The sequence below is a fragment of the Astatotilapia calliptera genome, chromosome 7 (assembly GCF_900246225.1).
Source record: "Astatotilapia calliptera chromosome 7, fAstCal1.2, whole genome shotgun sequence".
Lineage (NCBI taxonomy): Eukaryota > Metazoa > Chordata > Actinopteri > Cichliformes > Cichlidae > Astatotilapia > Astatotilapia calliptera.
Genome location: NC_039308.1, coordinates 63,045,888 through 63,060,490, shown reverse-complemented (window position 1 = coordinate 63,060,490; position 14,603 = coordinate 63,045,888). Strand labels below are relative to the sequence as shown.

General features: G+C 40.3%; 1 protein-coding gene across 6 annotated transcripts; it reads left to right on the top strand.

The window, feature by feature from the left end:
• The first annotated feature begins 2,701 nt into the window (after positions 1-2,701).
• On the top strand, positions 2,702-14,117 carry tmem86a (transmembrane protein 86A). Of its 6 annotated transcripts, none has more exons than XM_026176463.1 (4): positions 2,702-2,759; positions 3,690-3,926; positions 9,387-9,651; positions 9,949-14,117. In XM_026176463.1, exons 2-4 carry the CDS (start codon positions 3,906-3,908, stop codon positions 10,374-10,376), a joined length of 714 nt encoding a protein of 237 aa, XP_026032248.1. In that variant the 5' UTR covers positions 2,702-2,759; positions 3,690-3,905; the 3' UTR covers positions 10,377-14,117. The 6 variants fall into 6 exon arrangements, with proteins under 6 accessions (XP_026032248.1, XP_026032245.1, XP_026032249.1 ...); XM_026176460.1 differs by having other exon boundaries at positions 2,717-2,759; positions 3,631-3,926; XM_026176464.1 differs by having other exon boundaries at positions 2,718-2,759; positions 3,794-3,926.
• The last annotated feature ends 486 nt before the right edge of the window (positions 14,118-14,603 follow it).

The following is a 14,603-nucleotide window of genomic DNA, read 5'->3' as shown; positions in this document are numbered from 1 at the left end:
GTGATCCATCTTGATCGTGGATAAAGGAACCGACTGTCTGTTCGCATAACGGGACTTCCAGAAGTTCCTCCATACACTTGCCGGATACATGTATGAGGAGCACTTCCGTTTTCGGCCCCATAGTTTCCTTACGCAATGTCCGTCCAGAACACGTTTTGACAGCTGCAGACCACATGGTGTCGCCACTACTGTGGAAATCTAGAACACTAGAAATTTGATGCGAGGTATCAACAGAGCTGTTTCCACGTGTCTTTTCTTTCCTCGTCAAATAAATAAATAAGAGATGCTACAACTTGTTTCCAGTGTTGGAAATATTTACAATAAAAATCATGTAATAAAAGAGGACAGGCTTACAAAAGATAATACAACAATCTTGGAGAGTGAGTGGATGCCTATGGAGAAGAAGTGTATTGGTACTGTTTTTCAAAAACAAGAGTGTGACGTACGTACAGAGGTGTCGTTACTACAGAGCAGGGGCGATTCAAGGATCAGAGCTTTGGGGGTGCTGAGCACCCAGAGAGCTGCCCATCCAGGCAAGGTAAACTTTACTCATCACGATGAGACTTCTTCCTTGTCTCTTTTAGTCCCTGCATCCCTAAATGTCTCCAGTTGTCCCAAATTCCCTCTGACTGTCTCCTTGGTGCATTTAAACCCCTGTTCCTCCCTGTCCTCATCGTCTGTTGTCTTCATCTCCATTATCAGTCATCATAATTTTACCCTCTCTGTGCAAGTCTGCAAATTTCGTTATTAAATCATAAGATTCTTAAATTCATCAAGTCTCTCTGTGCCTGGGTCCTCGTCACAAAACATGACATCACTGTTTTGTACATTTTAACACAATTTAATCCCCACATTTGTGAAAGAAAAGCAAAACACTTTTTTGACAAGTCTGTAACAAAACCATCAAATCTGATAAAGGTTATTAATATGCTGCTAAAGAAGAATGGATTGGAATTTTAAAAAAAACTGATGATGAAAATGATGCTCATAGTGAGTAAAAAGTAAACTGAGTGCATTTTTTGGACAGAGATTCACTTTTAAAGTGTATGTATAATATAATACAGATACATAAAAAATACACTCCAAAAATAAAAGAGTCCTTGAAATGTACAAAATATTATTAAAAAATTAGGAAAATTGAGACACCTTGGCCTATGGTATAATGTATGAAAAGATCTTTACTGCAGATACTACTATGGCTCTGCAGATTTTTTCTTTTCTTTTAACCTATGTCGCCTCACCTTGAGGTTGGCAAATCTGTCTATCACATTTTGGTGGTCAAGTCTCTCAAGCATCTCTTTCTCAACTGACATCACAGCCAGGTGCTGGAGTCAGCTTTGACCCATGGTCCTTCTCAGCCAGGTATGGAGCTGACTCAAGACACTAAAAGACCTCTCACAACCACAGCTGCTAACTGGGTTTGTTAGGGCAACCTGAATAACAGTTTTCAGTGTGGGGAAGATCTGATTATCCAGAAGATTGTACAATGTTAACATATCTGGAATGGCACCAGCCTCACTCTTGAGCTTCAAAAAGTCTTTGGCAACCGTGACTTCCTCTGACTGAAGCTCAATATGGTAATGCAGTGCCAGGGCTGACAACCCAGTTTGTTTTGCAGATTCTGTATAGCAGCTTTAATCTAGAGAGAACACAACTTCCAGATTGTATGAGTAAAATTAATTGGGGTTTTTTTTCTTTGCCAGTTTAACAGTTTTTGTTTTGCCTGTTAGTACTCCCTGTCTGTTTTCTTACCTGGTTCTTCCTGACCTTGTACTTTCTCCTCATGCTCCCCTCTTTCCTCTCTCCCTCTTTGGACTGACAATCATACACAAATAGATTGTATTCAATTAGATAAAAAAAAATACTATTAAGATCACTAATAAAAAAGTCCTCTCTCAGTGTACTTTCAACCAAAAGGCAAATAACCAAACCACATGTACATCTAATAAAGGATATAAATATTGAAACACTGATCCAACATTACCCAAGGTACTAACTAGTCAGTTAGCTAGTTAGGTTTTCAGTTAGGGTTCAATATCGGTACATACACATATGACAAAAAAAACAGTTTCTCTCATTACATTTCAAACAGTTGTAGCAACAGTGGTAACAACGGCAGGCTACGGACAATGTTAAGTTTTAGATTTTAAATAGGCTATATACATTTCAATGAGATCAACAGGACAGTCAAATATCGCTGATGTTACTACAGAGGAGGACGGTTTGTAGGGTAGCAAACATCATTGGAAAACAAGTTTTCAACACTGCAGGTTACCTGGGTGTAATGTTTTTCAGCTAAAAAGAAACATGGCCTGACCCCTACCTAACTATATAAAGAGTAACCGAAAGTTAAATGCAGCTAATATGTCCTGCAAGGAACTTCCACCTCCCCTCCGCTGCAGCCACTATCGCTCTGGCACAGCAACGGCGCTAGAGCCAGAGCAGGGGAGAGCCGAGCTGGAACAAACCATTTTGGGAGGGGGGAGGGGTTATCTATACTTTTGTTGTTAAAATGTTCCATCTCAATTAAGTACTGTATGCTTTTTATATTTTTAGTAGTGTGTCCCACAAACAGCAAATATCTTTTAAAAAAGTAAGAAATCTTTGGGGGTGCTTTGATTCATTTTGGGGGTGCTGAAGCACCCCCCAAAATGGGCTAAAATCGCCCCTGCTACAGAGGCATAAAGCTGATGAGCCACGACAGCTAGCTAGCTAGGAAACGGTTGTGGAAGCTTGGTTAAGAAGGGAGTTGACAATCGGTGAGTAGCAGTATGTCTTCAAGCGGAGAAAAAAAATGATAGATAAATAAAATATGTTTGCTTTGAGGGTGTTGATAGAGAAGTGTAGAGAAGATCAGAAGCTGCACTGTAGCTTTGTGGAGCTAGAGAAAATGAGAAACTGGTATCACATAAGTAGTCGCAGAGATGCCTGTGAAGGTGGTGGAGAACATGTATGAAGCCAGACTGTAGTGAGGTGGTAGGGGTGATAGATGACTTCAAAGTGTGGGTGAGATTGTGATCTGTAGTGAGAGCAGGTGGACAAGATCCTGGAGAGGTGGAGGTATGTTCCAGGGAAAAGAGAATGAAAGTTGGAACAGAATACATGTGTGAATTAGAGAAAGAGAGGTGTTACAGTAAATGCAAGAGGGTAGAAGTAGTGAAGGTGGACTAGTTTAAATACCTGGGGTCAGCCATAAAAAGCAATTGACAGTGCACAAGAAAGTTGAAGAAGGGAGCGCACACAGGTTGGAGCAGGTGGGGAGGAGTGACAAGAGTGGTTTGTGACAGTAGGACAGCAGCAACAGTGAAGGTTGACAAGAAAGTAGTGAGGCCTGTCATGGCGTATGGTTTGGAGACAATGACCTTAAAGCAAATTGAAGCAGCGGTTTCTGTGATTTGGCACTAAATAAAACTGAATTTGAATTAAAACAAAAAAAAAGAGGAGCGTAAGGTGTCAGAGTTGAAAATGCTCCGGCAGAAAAGTGGTTATTAATAGCTTAATAGCTTTCAATTCATCATCCATACAGCAGTAATGTTTTCTCATCTCTAACGCTCAATATGATCAATTAACGCTGAACTGTCAATGTGCAATCAAAAACCAAGCTCGACAAATCAAGCTCCATTTCCGTAGAATGTAAATAAAGGCCATCTGCTCCGGTATGTAAAAGGAACCCCGACTCCTCCTATCAGGGCGTCGCCTGACGCCTAATCCCGCCCTCTAAGACCAGTCTCTGCACCTATTGGTCAACACTGAAAGGCCTGTCACTGCCTCTCTGATGTCGGACCGCCCACAGGATCGAGGACAAAAACAATCGGCATCTCGCCTTCCTCAGTAAAACATAAACAAGAAGACTCAAACGAATCAGTGTATCCTTTTTAAGCGGCACGGGCAGCACCGAGGGAGAAATGGTTTCTCCAGTAACAGTGGTAAGTACCAGTTTCAAATGGCCATTTAAAACATTCAGGAATAAACAGCGGCTAGTTAAGCTAGTGATACAATAACGAGACTTCCGAAGATAACATCCTTAATGTGTGCATTGTCGACTGCCTCGAGCTGCTATTCAAGCATTTACTGGGGCATTTTCGTTGTTATTCATATCTTGTCATACTTTATCTCGGAAGGCCAGCGCATGCTCTCTGGTTCATTATTTAATTGCCAGTAAATAAGCGCGTCTGCTAAATGAAAAACCGTTCGCTCAGGTGCTCGCGGTAACTCACGCAGCTATCTCATTTTCTCGTCATTAAATAGTGTCCCTCTGTATGTGTTTGTGCAGACACAAGGCAGAAACTTTCTTGTTTCCGTCTAGCCGTTTCCCGTTTTTGGCACAGCAGCGACGCTGCTCGCTTGTTCCTTCTCGGTATTGAACATACACAAATTTCGAAAGGCTATCCCTGACAAAAAAGAAAAAGCTGTCATGCCACGACCTTTTTTGTGTTTTTTTTTTTCCCCCGTTCCTTACCCTCCAGTAACGCATGCGCCGAGCTGTGGTCGATTCTGGCTTTCTTTTCATCTCCCTTGTTGTAGCTGTGCTTTATATAGAGTTTATTGTTTGGCGTATCTATTGGCTCAATAATGGACCTCACCTGGAAATCGTCCATTTTGACAAAAAAGCTGATAACTACATGAATAATTTAAGCAGGTGGAGCATCATCTTGCTCTAGCAGAGCTGCTATGAAATTTTACCCCCTTTGCTGGGGCCATGAAGGACGGTTCATTGTAAGTTGGCCTGTAGAAAACCCGGGTGTGTAAGCCTGTGTGGAGGAATGCCTGCCATACAGACTAGTTTCCTTAGTGATGAAGATACTGTGCAGGTCCTGGTTTTCCTTTATTTCTATTAGGGTCCCAACATTGCTGAGAAAAAGATGTATGCTTTTATTCAGGGTTGTTTTTCTGATGCTGAAAAATTATAATATATTGGTGTGTTAGTGTCTGATAATTGCCAGTACCTGTTCAGAAGTAAACGTGATTATTGTCCCACTGGAGGCTGCTATTATTCAGTTTTACTTAGATGCAGTTCAACAGTTCCTGCTTGATTTTTTTGGTATGTTTTTTTTTTTAAACACAGTACTACACTCAGTTTTACAACAGTGAGCAGAATGTTGTCCTTATAAGGGACTCTATGAACATTTTTAAATCTAGATATGTCAAGGAACCATTCAAACAGGCAGAGCACATGCAGTCTGAAACCAATCTGTACTGCCCAAAGACTTTGACTCACGTTGCTTGCCTTAACTTGATTTGCTTATTTTTGGCTATATTGATCATCTGTAGAGGCATCAGCACATCCAGTGCCCACAGTGGGGGGGATTTTGTTTTGTTGTTTTTTTTTTTATCAGAAACTGAAGTTTTTACTCTTACGTCAGGAACTCAAGACGTCATACAGTGCAGCAGTAAGGTTGTATTCCTTTCTAGTCTGCATCCCCAAATGTCTTCAAGTCATCTTTGTTGAGCTAAAGCAGCTCAAAGATGGAAAAAACAGAGTTGTGTGATGCTTCGTAGAAATAACATTGTCATAAGACTCACATGCCAGCTGTGCAGACTTTAGAGGCGCCATATTTCTGTACTTCAAAAGGACACAAAAAAGAAAGAACAAATTGTCTTTTCTTTGGTTTAGGATACGAGGTGCCTTTTAAAGGTCAGTCGATGTGTATTGACTAATCATGCAAATATAGTCAATCATTAACAGTATTATTGTTTAACAGAGGACAGGAGCAGGTGTGTGTAGCTGTTCAGCTTTATATGGTCCTGCACTTTTGCAAACATCCTTTATTTATAATGTGATCATTTAGACAGATAAATGATGACGAAATGATTCATTTTCTTTGCTTCTTAAGTGAGGTATTATGTTCTCCTTTTTTTTTTTTTTTTTTTTTTTTTCTGGCGACAGCCGGCTATTACAGGACTAACAGCCATCACTAATGTCCCTGTCTTCAGTGCTCCCACAGACAAACTGACGCCTCCACGAATAAGAGTGGACTGGTTTACAGTTGAGATGATAGTGTGCTACATAACTCCACCAATTTCAGTCAAGTACAAGAAACTGAACAGGAGAACAATGCTGATCATCTGAGCAAGAAACCCATTAAAACTGGTATAAAGCAGTTTATGGATTCCCACAAGCAATTATGCTTTCCTGATGGAAAAATTTGTGCAATCACATTTTAATGGGGGTGGGGAAATATTACAGCAGCAATTGTTTAGGATATGACAGAAATTAATACTTGAACTCCTGATACTATCATAATCTGGATTCATATCTAAGTCTGCAAAATGAAACTTCTTTTATAGAACACTGTAACAAAATTGAAGCCTAATTGTATTAGAAGACTTAAAGGATTATGTTATAAATGTTTCAAATCCTATTTTAGTTATGCCTTTCTCCTTCTTAAAGGATTTTGTTTAGCGTGTACATGCCATGATTGGATGGCAAAGAATAAAAAACGAAACTGAAAAATATCTCAAACCCAGCATAGAACAGACTAAAGGTTATAGGAGTCACTGACTTCCTCCCAACTTCCTTTCCTTTCTTAAGTGCCAAACCAATCATTAGTCTTGTCTGTAGATAGAAATCAAACTGACACTGCCTTATTGAGCATAGTAAACTGTTTTCACTGGACCTTATTTAATAAGAACTAACTGCTATATGTGTAATGAGAATACCTAAAGTCATCCTTGAGTCCCAGGAGTGTAACAGATATGGCATGTGGTGTTTTCTTGTGCTCTGTCCTAAAGTAAGACAACCCTGGCTTTTTAAGTAGAATTTTCATATCGGTTAGTCTGGGAGTGTTGCCAGGGCCGTCTCCTTGCCTCGCCACCTATGTGGCCTTAATGTGATAGATAGGTTCACTGTACAAGTACAGCAAAGTGGATAATGGAAAGGAGTGCATTAGTTCCCATTATATACCTAGCCCTGGTTTGATGGCAGTGGAAAACAGCATTACACTTGTACCTAGAGGAGACTGATATTAATCTTAAATGTATTGTGAAAGCAGAAAACAAAACTGCTGAAATTTATCTTAATCTTGTCAGAGTGAAAAAGTGGCAGAGCAAGTATTGTTACTTCTCTTTTTGCCATTTTGGTAGGAAACCTAAATATTCAAAGAAAAATGACTGAAACAACTTTTATTTTTACAGGATACATCTAACTAAAAGTACTTTATAACGCAAGAATTTGAAGTAATAATCAGGGGTAATTTTAGTATTGTAATCCATATGCTGAAGCGGCTTAAGAGGTGAGTTTAAAAGTAAATATCCAATCTTGGCACGCAGACCACTAGGTATCCAGAAGCTCTGTGTGCGTGTGCTAGGTATCTTCATACACTCTGCAATCACATCTTAAGGATATATATATATAATTAGCTAAAACTTATATTGTGACTATGGAACAATATCAAATAATGTTGTGTATGAAGCTTTAGTAGGTCTGCAGAGCTCCTGGGAGGATCATATAACACATGTAAGCAGTGGATAAACATATAGCTAACTGAGTGCTAAAACACACTCCTGGCATATCTACCTGATGGAAACCTGTTTCCAAGCAAGGGCTTTCCTGGAGACCATATAATTCAGGAAATTTAGACAGATACATTACTGCCTTTTTCCTCTATTGTCTCGTTCTCAATGGATGTCCTTGCACCACACAAGCCCTTGGAAGTAATGTGTTTGTTGCATCCTCCCTGAAGCAGACTGTTGATTACATTTAGAAAAATGGTCAAAGTGCCTTCCTAGTCTGGCATGCTTTCAGGGAACATGCAAATGATCTTCTCAGCATCCTGCTTTTAATACTGGAGAACCCAGGCAATAGTTATTTTGCTGTCCTACTTTTAGCTCAATATGGTCATGACTGTATGAACTTGTGCGTCAGATCCCTGTTGTTTTCCTGCTGGTAGTCTATCAGGTACTCTAGAGTAGGTTTGGTGTCACCTAAACTCAGTCACTTAAACCTCACCCCCTTCTTCCTTCTCCATGTTTCCGCGTGCTTCAGCACAGAGAATCGTCTGATCATTAGGGTTTTCCAGTTAATATTGTAGGGGTTTACCTTGCTATATAAGTCTCATTCATTCTACTGTTGTTGCAAATTGGCAGTATACAACTAAAATTGAATTAAAATAAACTGAACACTTCAGTTGATCCTGTACTGTCATTTGATCTGTTACTTTTTTGAAGAATTGTGCATTTCTGGTCTGTTCCTTTCTACCTTCCTTCACAGAAATAAACTGTAAGATCCTTCAGTCTCTATCCTACTCCTCCTCTGCTACTACATCCAGCTGTCATCTGAATGGTGGTACACCAGCTCATTCACTGTTTTTTTTTTTTTGTTTTTTTTTTTTTTTTTTTCCCCCTAAGGCTTCTTTATTTGTGCTTCTTCTTATTTTCCTTTCTCTTTGTCCTAGTTGCCCTTTCTTTCCTTTTTTTTCTCTTTTGAACTTTGCAACCATGCCAGGGCTTTTTTTGGGGGGGTTTTTTTTGGTTTTTTTTACATCATTTTGCTTACCACTGAATATATCAGGGTAGGATGCAAAAAAACACGCTGTAAAATAGCCCTTTGGGACATCAAACCAGCAGTTCTTGCCCAGTCTTTTTAAACTTTTCCTTGCTGCACTATGACCCATTGTTCCTCCTCTTCTTCCCGCCTTATTCATATACTCTTCTCTCGTCCAGCGATCTCACCTCTAGTGAACCCACACTCAGTGCCTTTCCCTTCCACCTCACCCACTTTCTTTTTTCTTTTGCCTTTTGATCCCACAGGCCTGCCTCAAAAGTGATTCTCAGAATCACCGGTGGCTCATCATTCCAGGGGTTTTGTGAAACTTTTTCATACTCTGGATTTGTATGCGTGTTGTGTGCCTCATCTATTTGGACAAAAATAAATATGACTGGTAACACAGTTGGAAAGAGGAACTTGAGTGATGATTACACTTCACAGTTCTCAGTAACTTCATATACGAGGAAGAAGGTAAACCAGACGAGAAAGAAAAACAAAATAATAAAATTAGTTGCAAAAAGGAGAAATTTAAAGGTTACTAGGAGTCACAGTTTGGGAGCGTTCTCATTTCCTTCGACAGCCTTTTCCCACAAAGTTTGGTTTCAGTGACACGTGTACGTATGGCTGACGGCAAGAAACTAATGGCCACACAAAGTCAGCAGTTTTAAATCTCACTACTTGTTTTTTTCCCTCCTTTATTCACAAATATAACACTATGCAGCTCAAACAGAAAATGCATCTATTTTAACCTCGTAAGCCCCAACGCCCCCAGATACGGGGGCAAAAGGCAGGACATCAGGTAGGCTTGGGGCTTAAGAGGTTAAGTCGATGATTATAAGAGCATCACATGTATTTGCAACTATATTTCAGTTATTAATGTAACTATTCATTTTACTTTCAGGTCAAGAGTGAAGGCCCTAAATTGGTGCCATTCTTCAAAGCAACCTGTGTATACTTTGTCCTGTGGCTGCCCACCTCAAGCCCATCTTGGTTCAGCGCCTTGATCAAATGCCTGCCCATCTTCTGCCTGTGGGTGTTTTTGCTGGCTCATGGCTTCACCTTTCTCTGTGCTCACTCCAGTGCCCGCAAGATCTTGGCTGGTCTAATCTTTTCTGCTCTGGGTGATGCCTTTCTCATCTGGCAGGAGCAGGGCTACTTTGTCCATGGTGAGGAAAAGCTCTGCATTTTAACAATTATCTCATCAGATGTAATTCAACCATATAACAATAAATGTCTAGGTGTGTCCATTTAAAAACATCTCTGTAAACAGCCATCAAATATTAACAGACATAACCCCTGGTTCAGGAATTGTTTTATCACCTGACTCCCCCTGGCTTCTTGGCCTTTTGAGCCCGTTGAAAACATTAATCAGAACCATTAGAAAGACTAAATAAAACTCAATGGAAGCAACTTGTATTAAAACCTAATTATTATGATTTCATGTATTATTTAATATTCTACAGGCCTTCTGATGTTTGCCATTACCCATATACTCTACTCTTCTGCTTTTGGGATGAAGCCCATTAACGTGCGTGCTGGGCTGGTGATCACTGCTGTATCCTTTCTGTGCTATATCCTGCTGTACCCCTACCTCTCTGGCCCCTTCACCTATTTGGTGGCCGTCTACATCGCCCTAATTGGTTTCATGGGCTGGAGGGCCATCGCAGGTTTGCAGCTGGCGAATGACCTGTGGACCTGGACCAAGTTGTCTGCCTGCCTGGGTGCCGTGCTCTTCATGGTCTCTGACCTCACCATTGCAGTCAACAAGTTCTGCTTCCCTGTGCCCCATTCGCGAGCCATCATCATGGCCACCTACTACGCTGCCCAGATGCTCATAGCACTGTCAGCTGTTGAGTGCCAGGACGTGGAGGTGGCCAGGAAGAGAACATGAGTTGCAGCAGTCTCCAAACCATGTGATTATGGACACATCTCACTGCCAGGTTCCCAGCCCCCAGCCTTCATCTCAGTGTGGTGCTCAAACACCGCTGGGCCACTACAGCCTTTACATCACCCTTCTGCCCCATTAGCGTTGTAATCTCACATGTGTCCTCTAACCAAGAAGATACAGTAGTATTATCTTCTGCCTCACCCAACAACAGTCCTACCTGCCTCCTCTAAAGATAGAATGGCTTTCAACCTAGTTACAAAGGTGATAAGTGCAGTAATATTAACCTGCTATGTAGAGAGTATTACATACTTTTAACTGGCTAATGGAAGCATGTCACTGGGCACCTTCAAGGAGTGTGTATGGGAGAGCAATGGGGTCTGTGTGCGTTGATGTATTTGATTTTTACCTCGCTTGGCACACAGTCCTTTCACACACCTCACACTCCCAGCACAGACGTATGCTTTATGTTGTCCAGCATTACTATTTAACATTTAGTTTGTTATTTGTTGTTGTTAAAAAGGGAGAGTTTTTTTTAATACCGACATATACATATTTTTTCCATTCTCTGTTGCTCTGTGTTCCCCTTAATTAAGGGTGCTATTCTAAAAGCTTGTCCAAACCTGTTTTCGTTATCTGCCATCCCCTTGATATTATTTATAACAATCCTGCCCCTCTACACTTTCATAAGTCATCATCAACGTATTTTTTAAAGTATTTTTTTCTTCCATGATGTCCTCGAATAACTAGATGCACAGCTTAAAAAATGATAAAAAGTAAACCAATAAGGCTGAAATTCAGGGAGGGAAATTTGGGTGTCAACAAACCAGTGTGTACTGTAAGTTTCATGACTGAACATTTATGTTGGATGGGGAAGAAGTTTAGCTTTCTCCTGAGATTCACACTGCTGTCAGTGTCCCGCTGTCACAAAGAGAACACACTAAATACCATAGTCACAGCAGACTACTGCACACATTATTACTTGCTGTGTAGTGTGCACCTGCTTCTCCTTTTGGTGTTAAGTCCACCAGGAATTTGTTTTCCCCACCAGCAGCTTTTTAAGAAACGCAGGTGCAGATGTTACCACGTACACACACCTGACACCCACAGCTCCTGCTGTGTTAGTTATTGGAAAAAGTTCATGGGGATCTTATTGCTAGAATGGATCAGCTGACATGCGCTTATTTGGCCTAATAGCAATGTTATGAAGACTGAAAAGAAGGGCTATGTTACAGGATGGAATCTTTTTGTTTATCAACTCTGTGTGTGTCTGTCAGGGCCCTGGGAAAGGGCTCACTCGCTTATAATGAAATGCACGCATACATGCACAAAAGTGTGCGCTTTGTCCTTAAGGCAGCCAAAACAAACTGAAAAACCAAAATGGGGAAAAAAAATAGGGAAGACAAGGGAACTGGCATGTCATGTGAGGAAACAGTTATCCCATTATTCCCAATAATTCCCTCTCACAGGACACTTCATCAGCTTTAATCCTGCAAAATCCGCCACAGCTAATCCCTAACAGGCTGGCTCCTATTTTGTCTTTCATCTCTTACATATTTCTGCTTCTCACCTCTCGTTTGTTTTGTCCCCTGCAATTTTTATTTTATTTTAAAACTCAGTGTCTTACTGAATATTTAAGAATTACACTGCAACTTTTTCTTCAGATGTCTACACTTGCACGTGTTTTTGAGCGTCTGCATATGTGTGAGAGTGCGTACACTGCTTTTTTTTTTTTTTTTTTTTTCTTAGCTGTTGCTTAAACATCTGTGTGTTCTTGTGGCAAATCAGAACCAACTCGAGGCCCGAAATGCTGTGAACCAACAGAGTTTCTATGAAGTACACACACTACTGGGTATTTTTATTGTATTATCACAATGCTCTTAAAACCATCTTCATGCCCATCGCCTCTTCAGAACTGCAGCTTTGTAACAGACTGCAGATCTACTGTCAGTTAAGAACTTTAGGCTAGTTTAATAATGAAACTCTCAGATGTGATGCTGTGTATATATTGTTTATGAAGCAACCGTGGAAAAATACAAGCCCATGTTATGGGTTTCTTCTGCTGGGTCATTGACCCCAACAGCTGTCAGCAGCTACATGCGCACAAAAACAAAACATACCACAAAAAACCCCACACACATTCAAACACTTCAAAAGGTGTTTAGGCATCACCTTAGCCACCATGACAGATCTGCAGGCAGACAATGGTGTTGACTGTCATCAAGGTTTTTATCAATATCAGTATCGCAGTTTTGCTTTGACCAAGAAAGACACTTGGCACAAGTGGCTATTCTTGACTACTGCTTTGCCAGAAAGTTCCTCAATATTCTTTCAGCCTGTCACTATGCTTGTCAGCACAATGTTTCTGCTTTGTCAGTCAGAAATGTTCCATCAGTCTGGTCGTGTGACCACTTTTCTTCTGTTGCGTGTTTTAATTTGTCCTCCCAGCACTGCAGACTCTGACTCTGCAGTTCTCTCCCTGTTTTCATCACCGATGGAGCACGTTCTGTCAACAATTAATATCGGCCGCCTTTGTGCTAAAAGCCGTCCACCGAAGCTTGATAGCAGTCTTAAAAGAAAGTGGAGTGCAAGTAGAGATGCTAGCCAACACAGACTCTAGTACGTGGCCTCAAGTAAACCATGCAGGGACTTAGTCAAGCAGTCTTACTCATCCTTACTATGTGGGCAATTTCTGTGGGCACCTCCTTCTTTGTCCTTTGCTACACAAAGCCTCCTGACTGTTGTTCCTACAGTACAGAGCATTTATTTTTGAAATATTTCTTCTTGGCCAAACTGTTTCTTCTCTAAAGTATCTGCTTTTATTTGATTTGGGCTCCAGAAACCAAGCTTAAATTATAATTCAAAACTGAACTCATTTGACTGAGTGGAACTTGTCAACATTAGAGGTTTCTCATGTGTCAAACCAGCTGTTGTTGTTTCACAGGTGACAGAAATCTCCCCCACCACCACCACCACCACCACTGGTGCAGGATTGCTTTTAGCTTTTTCATTGAGGACGAAGGTTATTATTGGGTGATATTGTAGCTTGAATTAGATTACAAGGTGAAATATGACACAGAGGGGAAGCTGTTAGCTACCACCCTGTTCCCCCACAGATGGCAGGCCAGCAGGCGCATCAGTTTACCTTAGTCTGTCAACGGCCCGTTGTTCAAAGCTTTGTGTGCGCATATAAAAGGGACCAGAGAGAGCTGTCAGAGGTCTCCACAGTGAGTCCTGTGGTTTCACTTGGTCCTCTGAATAGGTTAGCACTTTTCTTTGATTAGAAGTTTTCTTGCTGAATTCTTTTTGCTGTTGTTTCTTGTGATTGTTGATTTGAAGACTTTGCTGCTAATGCACTGTGCTCATGATTACGAAGTGGGTTTCATTCAAAACGGATAGCTGTAAAGTTTGTATATTTATCATGCATGACTAGTGGGCTGATGTGACTCCTCCACATCAACACCAATGTTTTTTTGTTTTGTTTTTTACTACAGCTGACAGCCCTGCAACATCAGTATGAGCTTAAGAGAAATATGTGGAAATAAACATCTTTGTAAAATTACCCCCCTCCCCCTCCCCATATTCTGCACTTTTCTGTACCCAAAGTAAGGCCAGTTGATCTCTCCTTAAACCTAGCAGTGAAAGTGTTATTAACAAAGGATTATTGTGTACTGTATCCTCTAAAGTATATGCTCATTTTTCCTTTCATTTTTTCTCGAAAAGTTAGTGTTTTGAAAGTGACAAATCAGCATGTGAGAATCATGTGTTTTCTTTAAAAGACATTCATTTTAATTAAGTGTTACTTACCTTGATGTATAAATCTTTTTTTAAAAGTGTTATCCTTTCATTTGCAGAAAATGAAAACCCAAAATGTTTTGCCTGTCAATGTGGGGAAAAGCCAAATTTGTTTCCCACAGATTATTTAATTCTTGTTTTAAGGTCCCTTGCAACGCAGAATTTGAATTCCGTTTATTGAAAGAATGTTTCACTTTTCTTTTAATTCAATGACGTGCTTTACCTTGTTGTCCTTGATTTTTTTCACTTTATTGTGATTTCTTTCTTTCATGACTGTAGAGATGAAATAGTTTCTTCCCTGTAGTGAAACTGCTATGAATGTGAATAACTATTGGAGAAATAAATGCAATTACAATGCAAGTTCAGCAAAATGTGTTGTGTGGTTTTTTTTTTGTTTTTTTTGTTTGTTTTTTTTTTTCTTTTTTTTTTTTTTTTTTT